The sequence below is a fragment of the Leuciscus leuciscus genome (assembly GCF_965113295.1).
Source record: "Leuciscus leuciscus genome assembly, chromosome: 9".
Taxonomy (NCBI): Eukaryota; Metazoa; Chordata; class Actinopteri; order Cypriniformes; family Leuciscidae; genus Leuciscus; species Leuciscus leuciscus.
In genome coordinates, this window is record NC_138733.1 from 42,455,861 (window position 1) to 42,471,290 (window position 15,430).

The 15,430-nt window shown below is 41.5% G+C and overlaps 1 protein-coding gene across 4 annotated transcripts in view; it reads left to right on the forward strand.

Moving 5' to 3' along the window:
* Positions 1–15,430, forward strand: part of schip1 (schwannomin interacting protein 1) — a 51,972-nt gene that overhangs the window by 8,181 nt on the left and 28,361 nt on the right. The window contains exon 1 of one of the 4 annotated variants that reach the window (XM_082179182.1): positions 9,386–9,542. The exons of 2 other annotated variants lie outside the window; for them this stretch is intronic. In XM_082179182.1, coding sequence (XP_082035308.1) covers positions 9,504–9,542 — 39 coding nt within the window. In that variant the 5' untranslated portion in view covers positions 9,386–9,503. Of the gene's footprint in view, positions 1–9,385; positions 9,543–10,568; positions 10,724–15,430 lie in introns of those variants that run through there. One more of the 4 variants, XM_082179183.1, reaches the window with a different exon arrangement.

The following is a 15,430-nucleotide window of genomic DNA, read 5'->3' on the forward strand; positions in this document are numbered from 1 at the left end:
AAGGTTAGTTCACGTCAGCTCAGGTCCATTAAATTACATTAATAGATACAACCTTTGATTTTAATAATGTATTAGTAAATGCAACAAACGCAACAAAAATGTATAATTGCTTTAGAAGTACCTATTTTTCACTTTTAGTTCATGTTAACTAATGAATTAACTTATAGAACCTTATTTGGTAACACTTTTTTTGGTAACTACATTAGTTAACATGAACTAAGAATGAACAATACTTATACAGCATTTATTAATCTTAGTTTATATTAATTTCAACATTTACTAATACATTATTGAAATAAAAGGTTGTATTTTTTAACATTAGTTAATGCACTGTGAACTAACATGAACAATGAAGAGCTGGATTTATATTAACTAACATTAATCAAGATTAATAAATACTGTAACAAATGTATTGCTCATTGTTAGTTCATGTTAGTTATTGTACATTAATACATTAACTAATTAACCTTATTGTAAAGTGTTACGTCTTATTTAAATCTCTAAATGGCAGTGAATACAACCATAACATGTACATGCTTTACAATTGAAACAATATTTATTATTGTTATAGTTGTTAATGAGAATGTGTGTGTGTGTGTGTGTGTGTGTGTGTGTGTGTGTGTGTGTGTGTGTGTGTGTGTGTGTGTGTGTGTGTGTGTGTGTGTGTGTGTGTGTGTGTGTGTGTGTGTGTGTGTGTGATTATGAGCGGCTCGGCGAGGGTGTGTGTGACTTCTGCCGTCTCGTAACACGCGGTTCAGAGCGCAGGCGTGCTGTTACTGACCCTGAGTGTGTGTGTGTGTGTGTGTGTGTGTGTGTGTGTGTGTGTGTGTGTGTGGCGAGGATGATGATGTCATGGATGATGTCATCAGGGTGGGTCCTGGATAGACAGCAGTGTGTGTGTGTGTGTGTGTGTGTGTGTGTGTGTGTGTGTGTGTGTGTGTGTGTGTGTGTGTGTGTGTGTGTGTGTTTGCTGTGGAAACTCAAGGCCTGCGGCAACACATTCCCTCTGAACACACGCCAGCTCTGGAAACACTGAGTGTGTGTGTGTGTGTGTGTCGTCTGGATGGTCGTGTTGTGAATTGCAGGATTGAGTCAGAGAAAATTACAGGACACACACACACACACAGAGTGATGTATTATGTGATTATGTAGGGTGTGTGATGGTGGAGTCAAACACATATTTATTCTATAGTGAGAGCGTTGTGTGTGTGTGTGTGTGTGTGTGTGTGTGTGTGTGTGTGTGTGTGTGTGTGTGTGTGTGTGTGTGTGTGTGTGTGTGTGCTGGCCTGGTTTCATATCTAAAAATATAGTTTTTACTGCATGAAACTCAAGCTGAAAACACACGTGTGTGTGCGTGTGTGTGTGTGTGTGTGCGTGTATTGTGGCCACATACACACTGCAGTTATGCGTCGTGTCACTCATTTACAGGAGTGTTTTCCACTGGTTATATATGTACATTAGAGCTGTAGTGTGAACGCAAGCGAACCGAACCGGTTGTTGTTAAGAGAGTGTGTGATTTCGAGTCATCTGGGGCCCTACGAAATCAGCTTTATTTCTTCATAATTCTGTATTTTCCATTTTTAGTTTTTCAGTTTTTAATGTTTTGATTAAGTTTTAAAGCACATCTGATCTTTTAACAATGAAGAAAAAAATATATAGTAATATAATTCTGTCATAATTTGTCAGATGAGCCTAATCACCTCTAGTTCAGTGTGATCCAGATATATCTGAAAGTGTGTGAGTTAGTTTGTGTTTAGTCCAGTAATTCCCAGTTGAGTGAGTGAAGGATTTGTGTGTGAAATCTGCGTACAAACATTTTCATGAACAAATCATGATTCATACATTTTATTCTGAATTCACAAAAAAATGTAGGAACAACTGAAACCACTCGTACGCAAAAATCACATACTGGGTGATATTATAAATGTGTTAAGATTAAATTTGATTCATCCATATTTCATCTTAATGTGCTTTATGTGCTGATGAACACATAAGAGTGTTCGTCTCAGTGAAACACAAGTGAGCTCTCGAGAGACGCAGCTGATCCTTCACCTGATGGTGTTGCTGTTGAGTTACTTCAGATAAATGACACCAAAAACATAAATTTCAGAATGTTTGCTTTGATAATTCTCTCTTGAAAGAAAGCTTATAGGGTGACATCATCCTTCAGCAATACACACACTCACACACGCGCACACACACATACACACATTCTTGTACATCTATCTTTATGAAGACATTCATTGACATAATGCAATCTCTAGCCGCTTACCCTAACCTTACCCATCACAACTAAGTGCCTAACCCGACCCCTGACCCTAAACCGACCCTTAACCTCATTATAACCTTGTCCCTAAAACCAAGTCTTGACCCTCAAACAGGCCTTTAAAGGCTCTCAGAGAGTGAGGACCGGCCAACATGTCCTCACTTTACTCTCTTTGTCCTCACTCCACTGGTCCAAACCTCAAACTGGTCCTCACAAAGATAGTTGTACAAGTACACACATGTCGAAGCTCACACACACACACACACACACACACACACACATGTTGAAGTTGCTCTGCTGAAGAAGCTTTTTTTTTACAGTGTTCCCTCATTATTTCCACCTCTGTTGTTTTGCCTCCTGCTGTGAGTGTAGTTAAATATTCATGACCGAGCGCTGTGGAAATGTCACTCGTCTAAAAGCGGCTCTTCCCTGTGGATCACACTGAGAGAACAACACAGGAGACCAGTACTCGCGTCTGAGAGAGAGAGAGAAACACTGCACCAGCCGCTACAGCTTCACGTCACACAACATGTTTAGGAACCGCCATCAGCACTAGAGCTCAGAGACTCTGATCAAGAACGTTTTTAGGGATCAGATCACAGGTAGTCAGCATACAGGTGGAAATTATACACTGTAATTAAATGATACTTCAAATAAATAAAACAAAGATTATTGGACTACGTTTTACTAGAAAATATTCATTCAAGTCTTTCAACATTTTACGTTTAATTCAATGTGTTCCTTGTTGTTTCTTTTTAATTCTTTGAAACTTGCTAGCCTTTTTTTTTTATTAGTGAAAATTGTGAGACTGGAATAGCGAACTTCATCCATCTCGTTTACGCTTCACTTCTGTTGTCACACACGTTCTGTCAGAATGAAAGAGTTAAACAGACTTATACTCCTACCAAAATAGGAGCCCGTAACACAATTCATTCATGAACACAACATTTCCCCCTTTTTAGAAAACAGAATAGAACATCAGATTTAAGTGACATAGTCCTTCAACCAAACAGACTTCCGATCATCTCTTCTAGGTGTAGTGAGCAGTGTTTTTTTGAGCCAGAGTTGTTGGTGTGCATGAAAATGCATTGATATGGGAAGTATTCCATGTCTTTCCATGACTAAGAATTTATGCACCGCCCCTGAGGATCGGTGTGTCCCTTAGGAACATACGAGGGGTTCTGTACCCTTTTTCCTTTTTGTGTTGCAGTATCCCTTTGGGAAACAGTGTACAGATGGCAAAATAGCAAAAGTGCATTGTGTGCATTTGCCTGCCCTTGAGGAGCTGAAGGGTGGAGTACCAGTTGAGGCATATAAGAAGTCAGTTACCACAGGTTTCCATGCCTGGTGCTGCTGGATGGCCATTTGGATATTTGTGTTTGAGCACACGGTTAAACCTCTCTACAGCTCCATTTGCTGCCGGATAGTAGAGAGAGCAACTGTGGTGGCGGATATTCCTTCCTTCCAGAAAAGCAGCAGACGTAAACTGAACGCCGTTATCAGTAACTATACTCACTGGATTTCCATGGAGGCTGAAGACTGATGACAGAAACAAAACCACAGGATCCGTAGTGGCGGTGTGAGTAAAGGAGACCTCAGGCCATTTGCTGCAATAATTATAATGTCATGAGATCGGCTGAGATGTCGATTATTAATCGGGTTTTACCTGAATATTTCCTGGTAGCCTCTCCAATAGGGCTGATATGGAAACATCCGAAAGGTGGAATGTTAAAAGGGCCGATCATAAAGCCTGATTTGATTTCTTTTAAAATTAGATTTGTAACCGCGGGATGTAACTTTGTGCCTGTGAAGAATCTGGACAGGGGGAATTGAAGGGTTTATCAGGGGACAGATCAGGGGATCCATGTCTAAAGCCCCCTAGTAAGGGCACTGATTCCACTGAGGTACGCGGACGGCACATTTGGCTGAGAAAAGATTGTGATGCATGTCAAAGTGAGTTCCTCCGTACGATAGTGCGAGTTCTGCGATTATCGCGAGATAATCATTCAGTTCTCGTCTCCTGTGGGGAAGTGCAGCGCAAATGATTTCGCTGTGAAGACTGAAAGCAATAGAAAATTCGATTGAATAGAAAATTCGGTTTTATGTGCGGGATGGGTTTTGTGTTGTATATTTAAGGGTGGCAGCAAACAGTGTTGTTTTTGGCAGCCCTTTTAGTTTTAGTCTTAGTCTTAGTCTTTTGGACGAAAATGTCCAAAGTTTTAGTCGACGAAAACAAAAAAAGGTTTTAGTCAAGTTTTAGTCGACGAAAACGCAAAAAGGTTTTAGTCAATTTTAGTAAAAAAAAAAAAAGTAGTCTTTAACAAATTAATTTAGGTTAAAAAGTATTGGAAATGGGCTTAGGTTTGACAGCTTGTAGCAAGTGTTGCAATTCGAGTGTTGTAACTCAATTCAATTTGAGCTACTACAACATTACACACAGATAAAGTGGTAACAGTGGAATCACTGTTTTACTCCAAAAAAGCCAGGAATAAAAACATTCTTACTTTGGCAATTGTGGCTTTATTATATAATTAGTTAAATAATAATTTATGTTGTAATTTGTTATAATCTAAGTTATATAATAATGATATATTACTTTGTACCAATTAGCCAACTAAACTAATGCTCGGACACACTCTGTCTCACTCGCGCGCAGACACACTCGGTCTCTCTCGCGCGCAGACACACTCGGCCTCTCTCGCTCACTGCCGCTCGCTCGCGCAGTTCGTTTCGCTTTTGTCCAGTCCGGCGCCTCATATCGAAGATGTGTGGCGAGCATAGACTGTAAAAAATAGGTGGCGAGTGACTAGCCGCAGCCGCAGGTGTGTTGTTGTTGTGTGGGATCTGGTGCGCGGCATGGCGGCAGCCGGGTGGTGGGCGTACCCAAAACAAGGATAGGAAGCGGCAGCATTGCTGATACTTTTTTAGCTCAAAACAGACAGATTTCACGCAAAATAGGCAGAAATGACATGCATTGTGAACGTCAGACTTATAATCATTTTCGTTCCGTCTCGTCTCGTCAACGAAAACTCGAAAACATCTCGTCATGTTTTAGTCACCTTAGAGCCATTTTTAGCTAGTCATCATCGCGTTATCGTCATAAAAAAAAGGTGCGTCAACGAAATCATTTCGTTATCGTCATCGTTGACGAAAACAACATTGGCTGCAAACAGTTGATTTGGCGACTTGAGGCGAAAGGAGGAAGTAATGATAGTCGATAAGTCGATGTCGGCACCTGTGAGGATCTGTGCTCTGATGTTGCTGGCGACGGGGTGGTTCCAGGGCTGTAGTGTCCGGTGGGATGGGCATCGGTGTTGCGGAAAACAGAGTTAAAGGGGATTTAGCTTGTGGGAGAGTGTAAGGAGGAATAAAGGCCGGGGTCGCTTGCGGAGGCAGCCTCGCGCTTGGGTCGACCCCTGGAGCCTGGGGAGGGACAAAAAGAGTGGGAAAAAGGGAGCTGGGGAAGAAAATAGGGGAAAGCTGCATTATGGAGCTCTGCGGAGTGAAGAGAAGATTGAGGCCTGGCAGCGGGGGAATCTGGGGGGCGCGGCCCAGACTCGCTGAAGGCCTGACTCCCGCAGAAGAACTTATGAGGGAGGGAGACAGTGATTTTCGAGAGCGTGGGTTCGGGCCTTGCGATTCTTTCTCGCTTTGTTAGCGGCTTTGGAAGGTGGAGTGGATTTTGGGGATGAAAATGCTGACTGAAGTGAAACATACAGGCTGTATAGCTCTGCTTTGTTCATCTGCTCAACTGGGGAAGAGGAAGGTTTGCTGTCGCAACCCACAGTCAGGCTGGTGAAACATTCAAAAACCCAAATTGTCAGTGAATGTTTCCCTACATGACCACTCAGGTCCTGCTGCGTTCTTCATTGTGGACAAAGAGACACCACTCCTGGGGAGGGACCTAATGTCTGCACTGCATGAGAGGATTGAGAACAATCAAGTCCTGCCTCCTAATAGCCTTCCTGTTCCGGCTTCTCCTGTGCCAGTCTTGTGCTGAGTCAACTGAGATTGGATGTGCTAACAACTTTATACACCATGTAAAGCTCATGGTCACAACTGTGCGGCAAAAACTTAGCTGTCTGCCAAGCTCTGGTTGCAGTTCTGTGTCTGTGGAATTACATCTCTTGCAAGCAGTTGTCATGATCCTTACGGATTGGCTTCAGCACCTTCTGTATTTCAGAAGTTGATGACCATCATCGTGGACAACATGATCATCCTCGGACAAGACATGTCCAACGGCTTACAGCTCCTGTTGATGAAGTTTATGAGGAGTCTGTCACTTTTCTATCTGCCGTCTGTAATTCTCTGTCTACTGCAGATGTTGAGGCTGAATGTGCTTCTTGTCCTCATTGGTTTCCTTCTTTCACCCAAGGGAGTCATTGCCATACTATAAACTGACTGGAACTGTCTGTTAAGGACACCTTCGTCTTCCGAAGCTCACGGCTGATTGCAGCTGCTGCTCTTCGATCTGTGCTGGACCCCACAACGCACGAAGGACATCAGGGAGAGGTGAGAACCAAACAACGCCTTCGTGATCTCTATTGGTGGCCAGGGACGGATGCTCAGGTTCATGATGCTGTCCGTTCCTGCCACGTGTGTCAGCTCAATGACAAAACTGTCAAGTCACACCTGCTCCTCTCCAGCTGGTGCCGCTGCCAGATGGACCATGGCACAATTCTCCGTTCCCAAGCATAAACAGCCTGATCTCTCTCGAAGAATTTTCTCTTCATTACCACAACAAGCAATAACCTTGATTAAAATCACCGGGCGCGGTGCTGGCCTCACAAACGTCGACATCACTTCTGCATTTAAAGTGATGCCCATTCACCCAGATTCATGGCTGACATGGAAAATTTTACTTTTCCATGATCTTCCTAACGTTTGGCTGTAAAAGCAGCCCCAAATTTTTCAACATGTTATCAGAAACTATTTGCTGGATTCTCTCTAACAATCATGCAATTCCTTACGTTTTCACCTGCTTGACGATTTCTTAATCATCTCGCCTATGTTAGCTTTTGCTAAGTGCCAGTGAAGCAGTCCAGCTCTCCGTCTTTCATCTGGCCAGGCGTCCTTAGTCGTGCCCAGCGTTTTAAGTGATGTATTGATCAGTTAACTGTATTTAGACTGTTTCTACCTTAAGATTGTGCCATTATGGTGTTTTATACAATGCACACACACATTCAGGAGCACTTCCAGGTCCTGCACACACACACAGACACACACACACACACACACACACACACACACAGACACAGACACAGACACAGACACAGACACAGACACAGACACACACAGACAGACACACACACAGACACACACACACACACACACACACACACACACACACACACACAGACACAGACACAGACACAGACACACACACACACACACACACACACACACACACACACACACACACACACACACACACACACACACACACACACACACACACACACACACACACACACACACACACACACACACACACACACACACACACACACCTCCTCAGATGTGTTCAGGAACACTAATGTGTAGTATCTCATGCGCATCAGTTACTGACACACAGACGGAATCAGAAAGCAACTGTTGTGACATCAGAAACAGTGATGTCATCCTCTTGTGTTTAAAGACACAATGATGACCTCTCATTTCACACACACACACACACACACACACACACACACACACACACACACACACACACACGCTGCTTTCTGACGGCTCATAATCCAGAGAGAGAGAAAGAGGCGATTATCCTCTGTCCTTCGTGTCTCATGAAAGGGATTTGACAATCACTTCATGGCCAGAGAACAGTCAGATGAGCTGAGCACTAATGCACTATTTAAACTGATGTCATCTGTGCTCTACTGTACATTACTGTTTCACTTTCCTTCAGTCACCGTCAGCTGGGATCCTGCAGGTACATGAGCCTGATCACTCTGTCAGTCATCTTTAACTCTGAGTTAATGTGTTCCTTGGTCATCATCTTCAGAGGTTCACAGTTCACACGCTCATACTTTTGGTAATAATAACAAGAGGCTAACAAGACACAGGTGTGGGTAATCAATAACCATGGAAACAAACAAGGGTGACTAAGAAACAAAGGAAAACAGCAACTAAATACAGGAAGTGAACACCGGGAACAATGGAAAGAGAAAATATACTTCAAAATAAAAGTCCTAGAACACTGAACATACAAAACACAGGGGACACCGTGACAACTAAAATATTTGAAATTATTTCAATACTCATTTTCCACAGTATGCGCTTTCTCACTCGCTCTTCTCTTCGCTCAAGGGTTTAACTCTTGCAAGTGAAGAAATTACATTTATTGCAATTTAACTGTGAAGTAAAATAGCTTACTTACTATGGAATCTTCATGTTTACAGTGCACTGCCAATATAATAGTAATATATAACTATCTTGCAATAATAATAATAATAATAATCTATATTAATATTATTATACAGCAGAGTTTCAGTTGACAAGACAAACAATCAAAAGTAAAATAATTTAGTTACTTAGTTTTTTGACATTAATGTTTTGGCAATTTTTACATGTGGTATTGTAAATGGTATTGAATATCAATATTTTCCAAGGTATTGTATCAAAGTTGGATATTCCTGTATCGTGACAACAGTAAAAAACTGAAACTAAACCCAACACATGGAAGCTTCTGCACACCTTAGGCTTATGAATATTTAATGAGGCAAGCACTCTTTATGATTGGTTGATGACTCTCATAAAACGATCTGGCCGTATTCAGAGATTATGGGGGTGCGCTGAATCTGGTGTGTGTGTGTGTGTGTGTGTGTGTGTGTGTGTGTGTGTGTGTGTGTGTGTGTGTGTGTGTGTGTGTGTGTGTGTGTGTGAGTGTGAGTGAGTGAGGAGAGAGTTAATCTGGTTCATGTGCACTGAGGGCCAGATGGCACAGACAGATTAAACTCCCTCCTGTTTATCCTGCACTTCTCCAAGAGAAAGCCTCACATTTGATACATGTGACTCCGTCCAGACTGAGGAATCGATTTATGAAGTACATTTCTGTAGGATCTGAAATGCTACAGTATTTGAATATTTAGTATAGTAATAATTAGTATATTTAATATTTAAGTGCACTATTGAATGTGCATAGGCACTTTAGTGTACTTAAAGAGAGCACACTTTTGCATTTTACATCATCATGTTTTAATCATCTCTTGTCGTGCTGTAAAGAAGTGCACTTATTCTGATGCTGACTAACACTGAAGCACATGTGAAGTACTTGACTGTAAGTTATTCAATATTACATTTACTTAATATATTTCAAATGTACTAAATTGCACCTTTATCATTATAAATGTGTAATTACAAATATCTTTTAAATACATGACATATAAGTTTCAAAATAAATCACATTGGAGTATATATTATTTTATCATAATCAAAGACAATAGAAGCAATTATGAGATGACATATAAATATGTGATTAAGTCCTACGCTCTAATTGATACAGTATGTCAACTAAAATATATATATAAAGATTTAGTTTTATAAAAATTTCATTTGATCAGATTGTATGGCAGGGAGAAGTAGGAAACACAGCAGGACATGTGCAACTAAACAGCATCAGAACCAGAGGAGAGAAATCATTCACTGAAGTTACTGGACAGATGCAGGTGTGTGTGGGGAAGGGTGTGTATTGACACATAGTAACAGTTGGCATCAGCTGTTCTGTTCGTTGTTAAAGTTGTTTTTTTACACTTATGTAAATGAAGGACCCAAACAGCACCTGTTCTGTGGAAGTGAGTGTGAGTGTGTGTGTGTGTGTGAGAGAGTGTGTGTGTGTTTGTCCACTTGCTGTTTGTCTTGGGCTGCTGGAATGTGTGAAGAGTTGACAGGGAAACACAAGAGTGTTTCAGCTCGTCTGCTCTGGTCTCAGGAATGCAGGAATGTGCCACAGAAAGGCTCTTTTCTTCACAGGCTCTCCTCCCACTGCTTTCTTTACTCGCTTTCCTTTTATCCCTCTCTCTCTCTCTCTCTCTCTCTCTCTCTCTCTTAATGCGTGGGATGTTCCCTCCCCCGCTCCGCTCTGAAAGCTCACTCCTCCCTCTCTCGCTCTTATCTCTGGCTCCGCCCCATCCCCCGTCCCTCTGTGCTGCCATCTGATTGGTCAGTGGTGAGAAGCCCCGCCCACTTCTCCTTCTCCAGTCCTGTGTCTCCCAGAGCCCCACCCTCGTTCCCGATCGTGTCTTTCCCTCATCGTGTGCAAAGACCAGAGAGAGACGTCAAGGTGGAGAGAGAGAGAGAGAGAGAGAGAGAGAGAGAGAGAGAGAGAGAGAGAGAGAGAGAGAGAGACACTCTGTTGTTGGGTTGGTTGGGTGGGACTCCTGGTCTCCAGTGCGTGTGTTTCTCCTGTGGATCCGGATGATGCTGTGAGAGATGGTGCACCAGGACAGCGGCTCCTATCAGGTATGAGGGAACCGGATCTCTGTGATCTCTCGCTTGTTTCTCCTAGAATCAGATCAGACAGAGACTTCGGCTCAGATGTTTCTCCTGAGAGATGTTGAGACGTGCGTCTCCTCCAGGGTTTCTCAGCGTCGTCTCAGACTGTGCTCAGATCTCAATGCGAGCTGAAAGATGTATGATCACATGACCTGAGCTGCTCCCCACAGTCTCTCGCAGGGCGTCGGACGTTCGTTCGGGTCTGTTTGTTTCAGGAGAAACATCTGAGACTGAACCCTCCCCGAGATCTGCATGCAGTCGTACGATCTGTGAAAGATCTGGGAACAGAGGCTTTCATTGTGGATCGCTGAGATTTCGTTCAGCTCTCAGATCAAATCAGTGCATGATGGTCAGATGTGCTCGCTTCACACAACATGAGCCTGAAGAGTGTGTGTGAACGTGTTCAGGTGAAGGATTGTGTGTGTGTGTGTCAGTAAATCACTCTCCTCGTTCATTAAAGCCACAGACGCGTGAGCTGCTACTGTATTGTGGATATGTTCGCAGCTCAGAGACATGTTTAACACAGATCTGTGTGTTTATGATCAGTGTCTGCTCTGATCACAGATTCATTCTGTCGGCATCTCTTTCACATCTGTGATGAAGACGAGGATGAGGATCTCAGACTGTAAGAGTGTGTGTGTGTGTTTATCTGATGGCGAAGAGAGAGACTGAAACACACAGGGAGACGTGGAACAAGATCACTTTCCACAGGAAACCACAGGTTTCCGCAGTTTACACACGTTTATTTCAGGAAAGAACAACCTCAGGGTTTAGAGTTTGAGAGAGAGAACGAGTTGAAAAGAGAACGTGAACGAGTGCCAAAGACTTTATGTGGAATTAACACATTATATTTAAACGAATACTTTCAATTAATAGAAATTAATACTTTTATTCAGCAATTAAATTGATCAAAAGTGACAGTAAAGACATTTAAAGATTTCTATTTCTAACAAATGCTGTTCTTTTGAACTTTTTTATTCTTAAACATATCCTGAAAAATAAAATGCATCAGTTTCCACAAACATCAGCTGTTTTCAACACTGATAATAATCATAAATGTTTCTAGATCATCAATTCATCATATTAGAGTGATTTGTGAAGGATCATGTGACACTGAAGACTGGAGTAATGATGCTGGAAACTCAGCTTTGATCACAGGAATACATTACACTTCACATAGATATATATTCACATAGAGAACGGCTGATTTACTGTAGTTTTGATCAAATAAATGCAGCTCTGTATTGTATATATCCTTCATTGTGTGTTAACTCAGAGGCCCACAGCATTTAGACTTTAACATGGTGTCTGCATGTTTGAAAGAGGAATGTGTGTAGATAACACTGAGCTATCGGTGTGTTTGCAGCTGGAACGCGTGTGTGGGGTCGGGAGTAATAGTTTATCTATGTGCAAACAAGAAATATTTACATCTTTATCACTGCAAAAACATGCTTTTCTTACTTAGTATTTTTGTCTTGTTTCCAGTCCAAATATCAAAAAATTCTAAAGTAAAGTAGTAAAATGCCATGAGATATTATGTCTTGTTTTCCGGGGAAATAAATCTAAATTAAGTGAGTTTTTTTGCATAAAAACAAGCACTATTATATGTCAATGGGGTGAGAAAATAATCTTGTTTCTGTTTGAAGCAACAAATCACTTATTTTGATTAATTCCCCCAGAAAACAAGACATAAAATCAAACTCATCTAGTAAACACATCTTGATTTAAGAATTGTTTAGATATTTGGACTGTAAACAAGACAAAAAAAACTAAAGTAAGAAAAGCATGTTAGCATGGAGCTCATAGGAGAGTAGAGATAGCGCAGGCCAGACTCGGATGAGCGGAAGGAAACAGGAATGACGAGCGGAAAGGAAACGAGAGACTGGAAGAACAGCAAGAGAAGAAACAGACCAGGAACACTGTGTTAATGAAGAGGATTTCTGAGCAGAGCAGAGAGAGATTTAGATGAGCGCAGATACATGACAGAATGATAGAGATGAAGACGGCGCAGGTGAGGAACACACAGAGGAAATTATGTGTGTGTGTGTGTGTGTGTGTGTTGGGGACGGGGCCCAATCCTCCAGGGGCCCCATGATTAGGCTGGTATCCAGGCAACCGCCCGCATGGAGACGACTGGTGCCGGCCTGTCTGTGTCTCCGCCTGAACAAACACACACACACACACACACACACACACACACACACACACACACACACACACACACACACACACACACACACACACACACACACACACACACACATTATTTACACCTCACTGTTCCCTGCACAGCCTCACACACTGTCTCTCTCATGTGTCTCTTGGCCTTCATTATTTAATCATAATGAGGATGTATCTGGCTGTATCTGTGTGTGTGTGTGTGTGTGTGTGTGTGTGTGTGTGTGTGTGTGTGTGTGTGTGTGTGTGTGTGTGTGTGTGTGTGTGTGTGTGTGTGTGTGTGTGTGTGTGTGTGTGTGTGGATGACCAAACCTGCAAACTGAAACATGAATTAATTTATTCACAAAATGTATTCCAATATATGAAGAGTTCAGATGCAAAAGCCTCTAAGTGCCATCTGAAAAATTCTTCAAGAATGATCAATTTTATTAAGCTTGTATATTTCAGTTCCGTCATTTAACTTAAATGGCAATGAAAATTACCTACTAATTGCCATTTAAGTGAAATTACCGAACTTAAATAAACGAGCTTGATAAAAATGATCATTCTAGAAAATTTCAGATGGCACTTAGAGGCTTTTGCATCTGAACTCTTCATATATATTGCTGTATTTCTTCCATGATATTGAGGGTGTGTCTGTTCAGATCCATTCACTGAGTCTCAGAATAAGCAGTTTATCACAGAAACATTTAATAAGAATAAATAAATACAGAAACAAATAGATCTAAGAATGAATACAGAAATACACAAATCAAAGAAAAAACATCATGTAATAGCTGAATAGAGAAAGAGTGAGTTTAGTGGTAGATGGAGAGGTGTATTGTTGCTCGTGTGGTTGGCGTTAGCGGTGTGTTCTGATGTATTGTGATGTGATCTGTGAATGTGTGTGTCTTGACATGTCAGTAGTGCAGTGGACACGCGGAAACAGAGAGACGATAGAGAGCGCGCGGGTATTTCCTATTTATTTTTATTTTTGTATATTTAATTTGTTTAATATTTATTTATTTTACAAGTAATTAAAATCAATATTGTGCCTTGTTAGATCATAAAAGTTTAAAGTCTGCGTGATCCGGAAGTTGCAAACGACTTTTCTCCTGTGTGTGTGTGTGTGTGTGTGTGTGTGTGTGTGTGTGTGTGTGTGTGTGTGTGTGTGTGTGTGTGTGTGTGTGTGTGTGTGTTTATAATGATGAAATATTTTTAAGATGAAATATGCATAAAATTTCATTTTAACACAATGATAAGATCACCCAGTATGTGATTGTTGTATGTTCCTACATTGTTTCGTAAGTTTAGAATAAAATTTAGAACTAAAGTTATTGATGAATCATGATTTGTTCGTGAAAATGTTTGTACGCAGATTTCACGCTCAAATCTTTGTGTACCAAGTGTTAGTGAATGAGAATAAAATGATCTCCGAATGCAACGTAATGAACCGACTCCATATGAGGAAATGTCATGAACTTGTAATTTCAATGATAACTTGAGATTAAAAAATTATCCGTGAATTTATATGGAAACAAGCTTTGGGAGCTTTTCCATCTTTACTCTCCTCATGTTACATTGCATTCGTGAGATCGACTACTTTTGACTGACAAAATTCCAGCCACCGGAAACACTAACTGATAAAGTGAGTCGTACAAAACCTTTCTTTTTAATAAACTCTGTGTACACAAACACTGTTGTCAATGCTGGAGTTCATGTGTAGAGCCGCTGGTGAGACTTCCAGCACAGTTTCATGTTGTGTCGAGCCTTCTTAGTGTTTTAAAAATAGCGATTTTGATGCTATCATAGTCGTGCCCCAAACACTCCCATTCACAAGGCAATTTGACCTAAAACGAAAATACGGTCAAACTTAAAATTCTTTATTCTCGGCTTCACCATGGCTCATCCCTCCCTCGACTCCACCTGGAACCGTCGTCCCCTCGGCTCCACCATGATTCCTCCCTCCCTCGACTCCACATGGCGTTTCCATTCTAATTATGCTTTTACACGAAAGTTTGACTCTGGTAGATTAACAAAAAGAGCCTAGGTTCAATTTTGGCGAGAGTTACCCTTTAAGCCCAGTGTTTTGTACTGGTCATTGTCCGTTATTCCGTTAATTGTCCGTTGTTCTGTTAATTTCAAAGAGTATTGAGTGTTTTGTCTCTTTTAAAGGGTTAGTTCACCCAAAAATGAAAATTCTGTCAGTAATTTAGTGTTTAAGCGCAGCGCGTCTGTGTTGCACGTCACCACGTAGGCTCACTATTGGCCGACGCTGGTCATGTGTGTGATGCGTGTGACGTGCAACACAGACGCGCTACGCTTAAACACTACGTGAAAAGACTCGAGGCCCAGAGAGAAGGAAATGAAAAGTGGAATAAAGTCGTTCTTTTTGTTTGTTTTTGCGCATAAAAAGTATCTTGGACTATATTAACGATCTCTTCAATACATTTTCTGGGCCAGCAAGTTATAGTGTCTTAAAAGCCTATGGAGGAGTGAGCCAGCTCTCAGATTTAA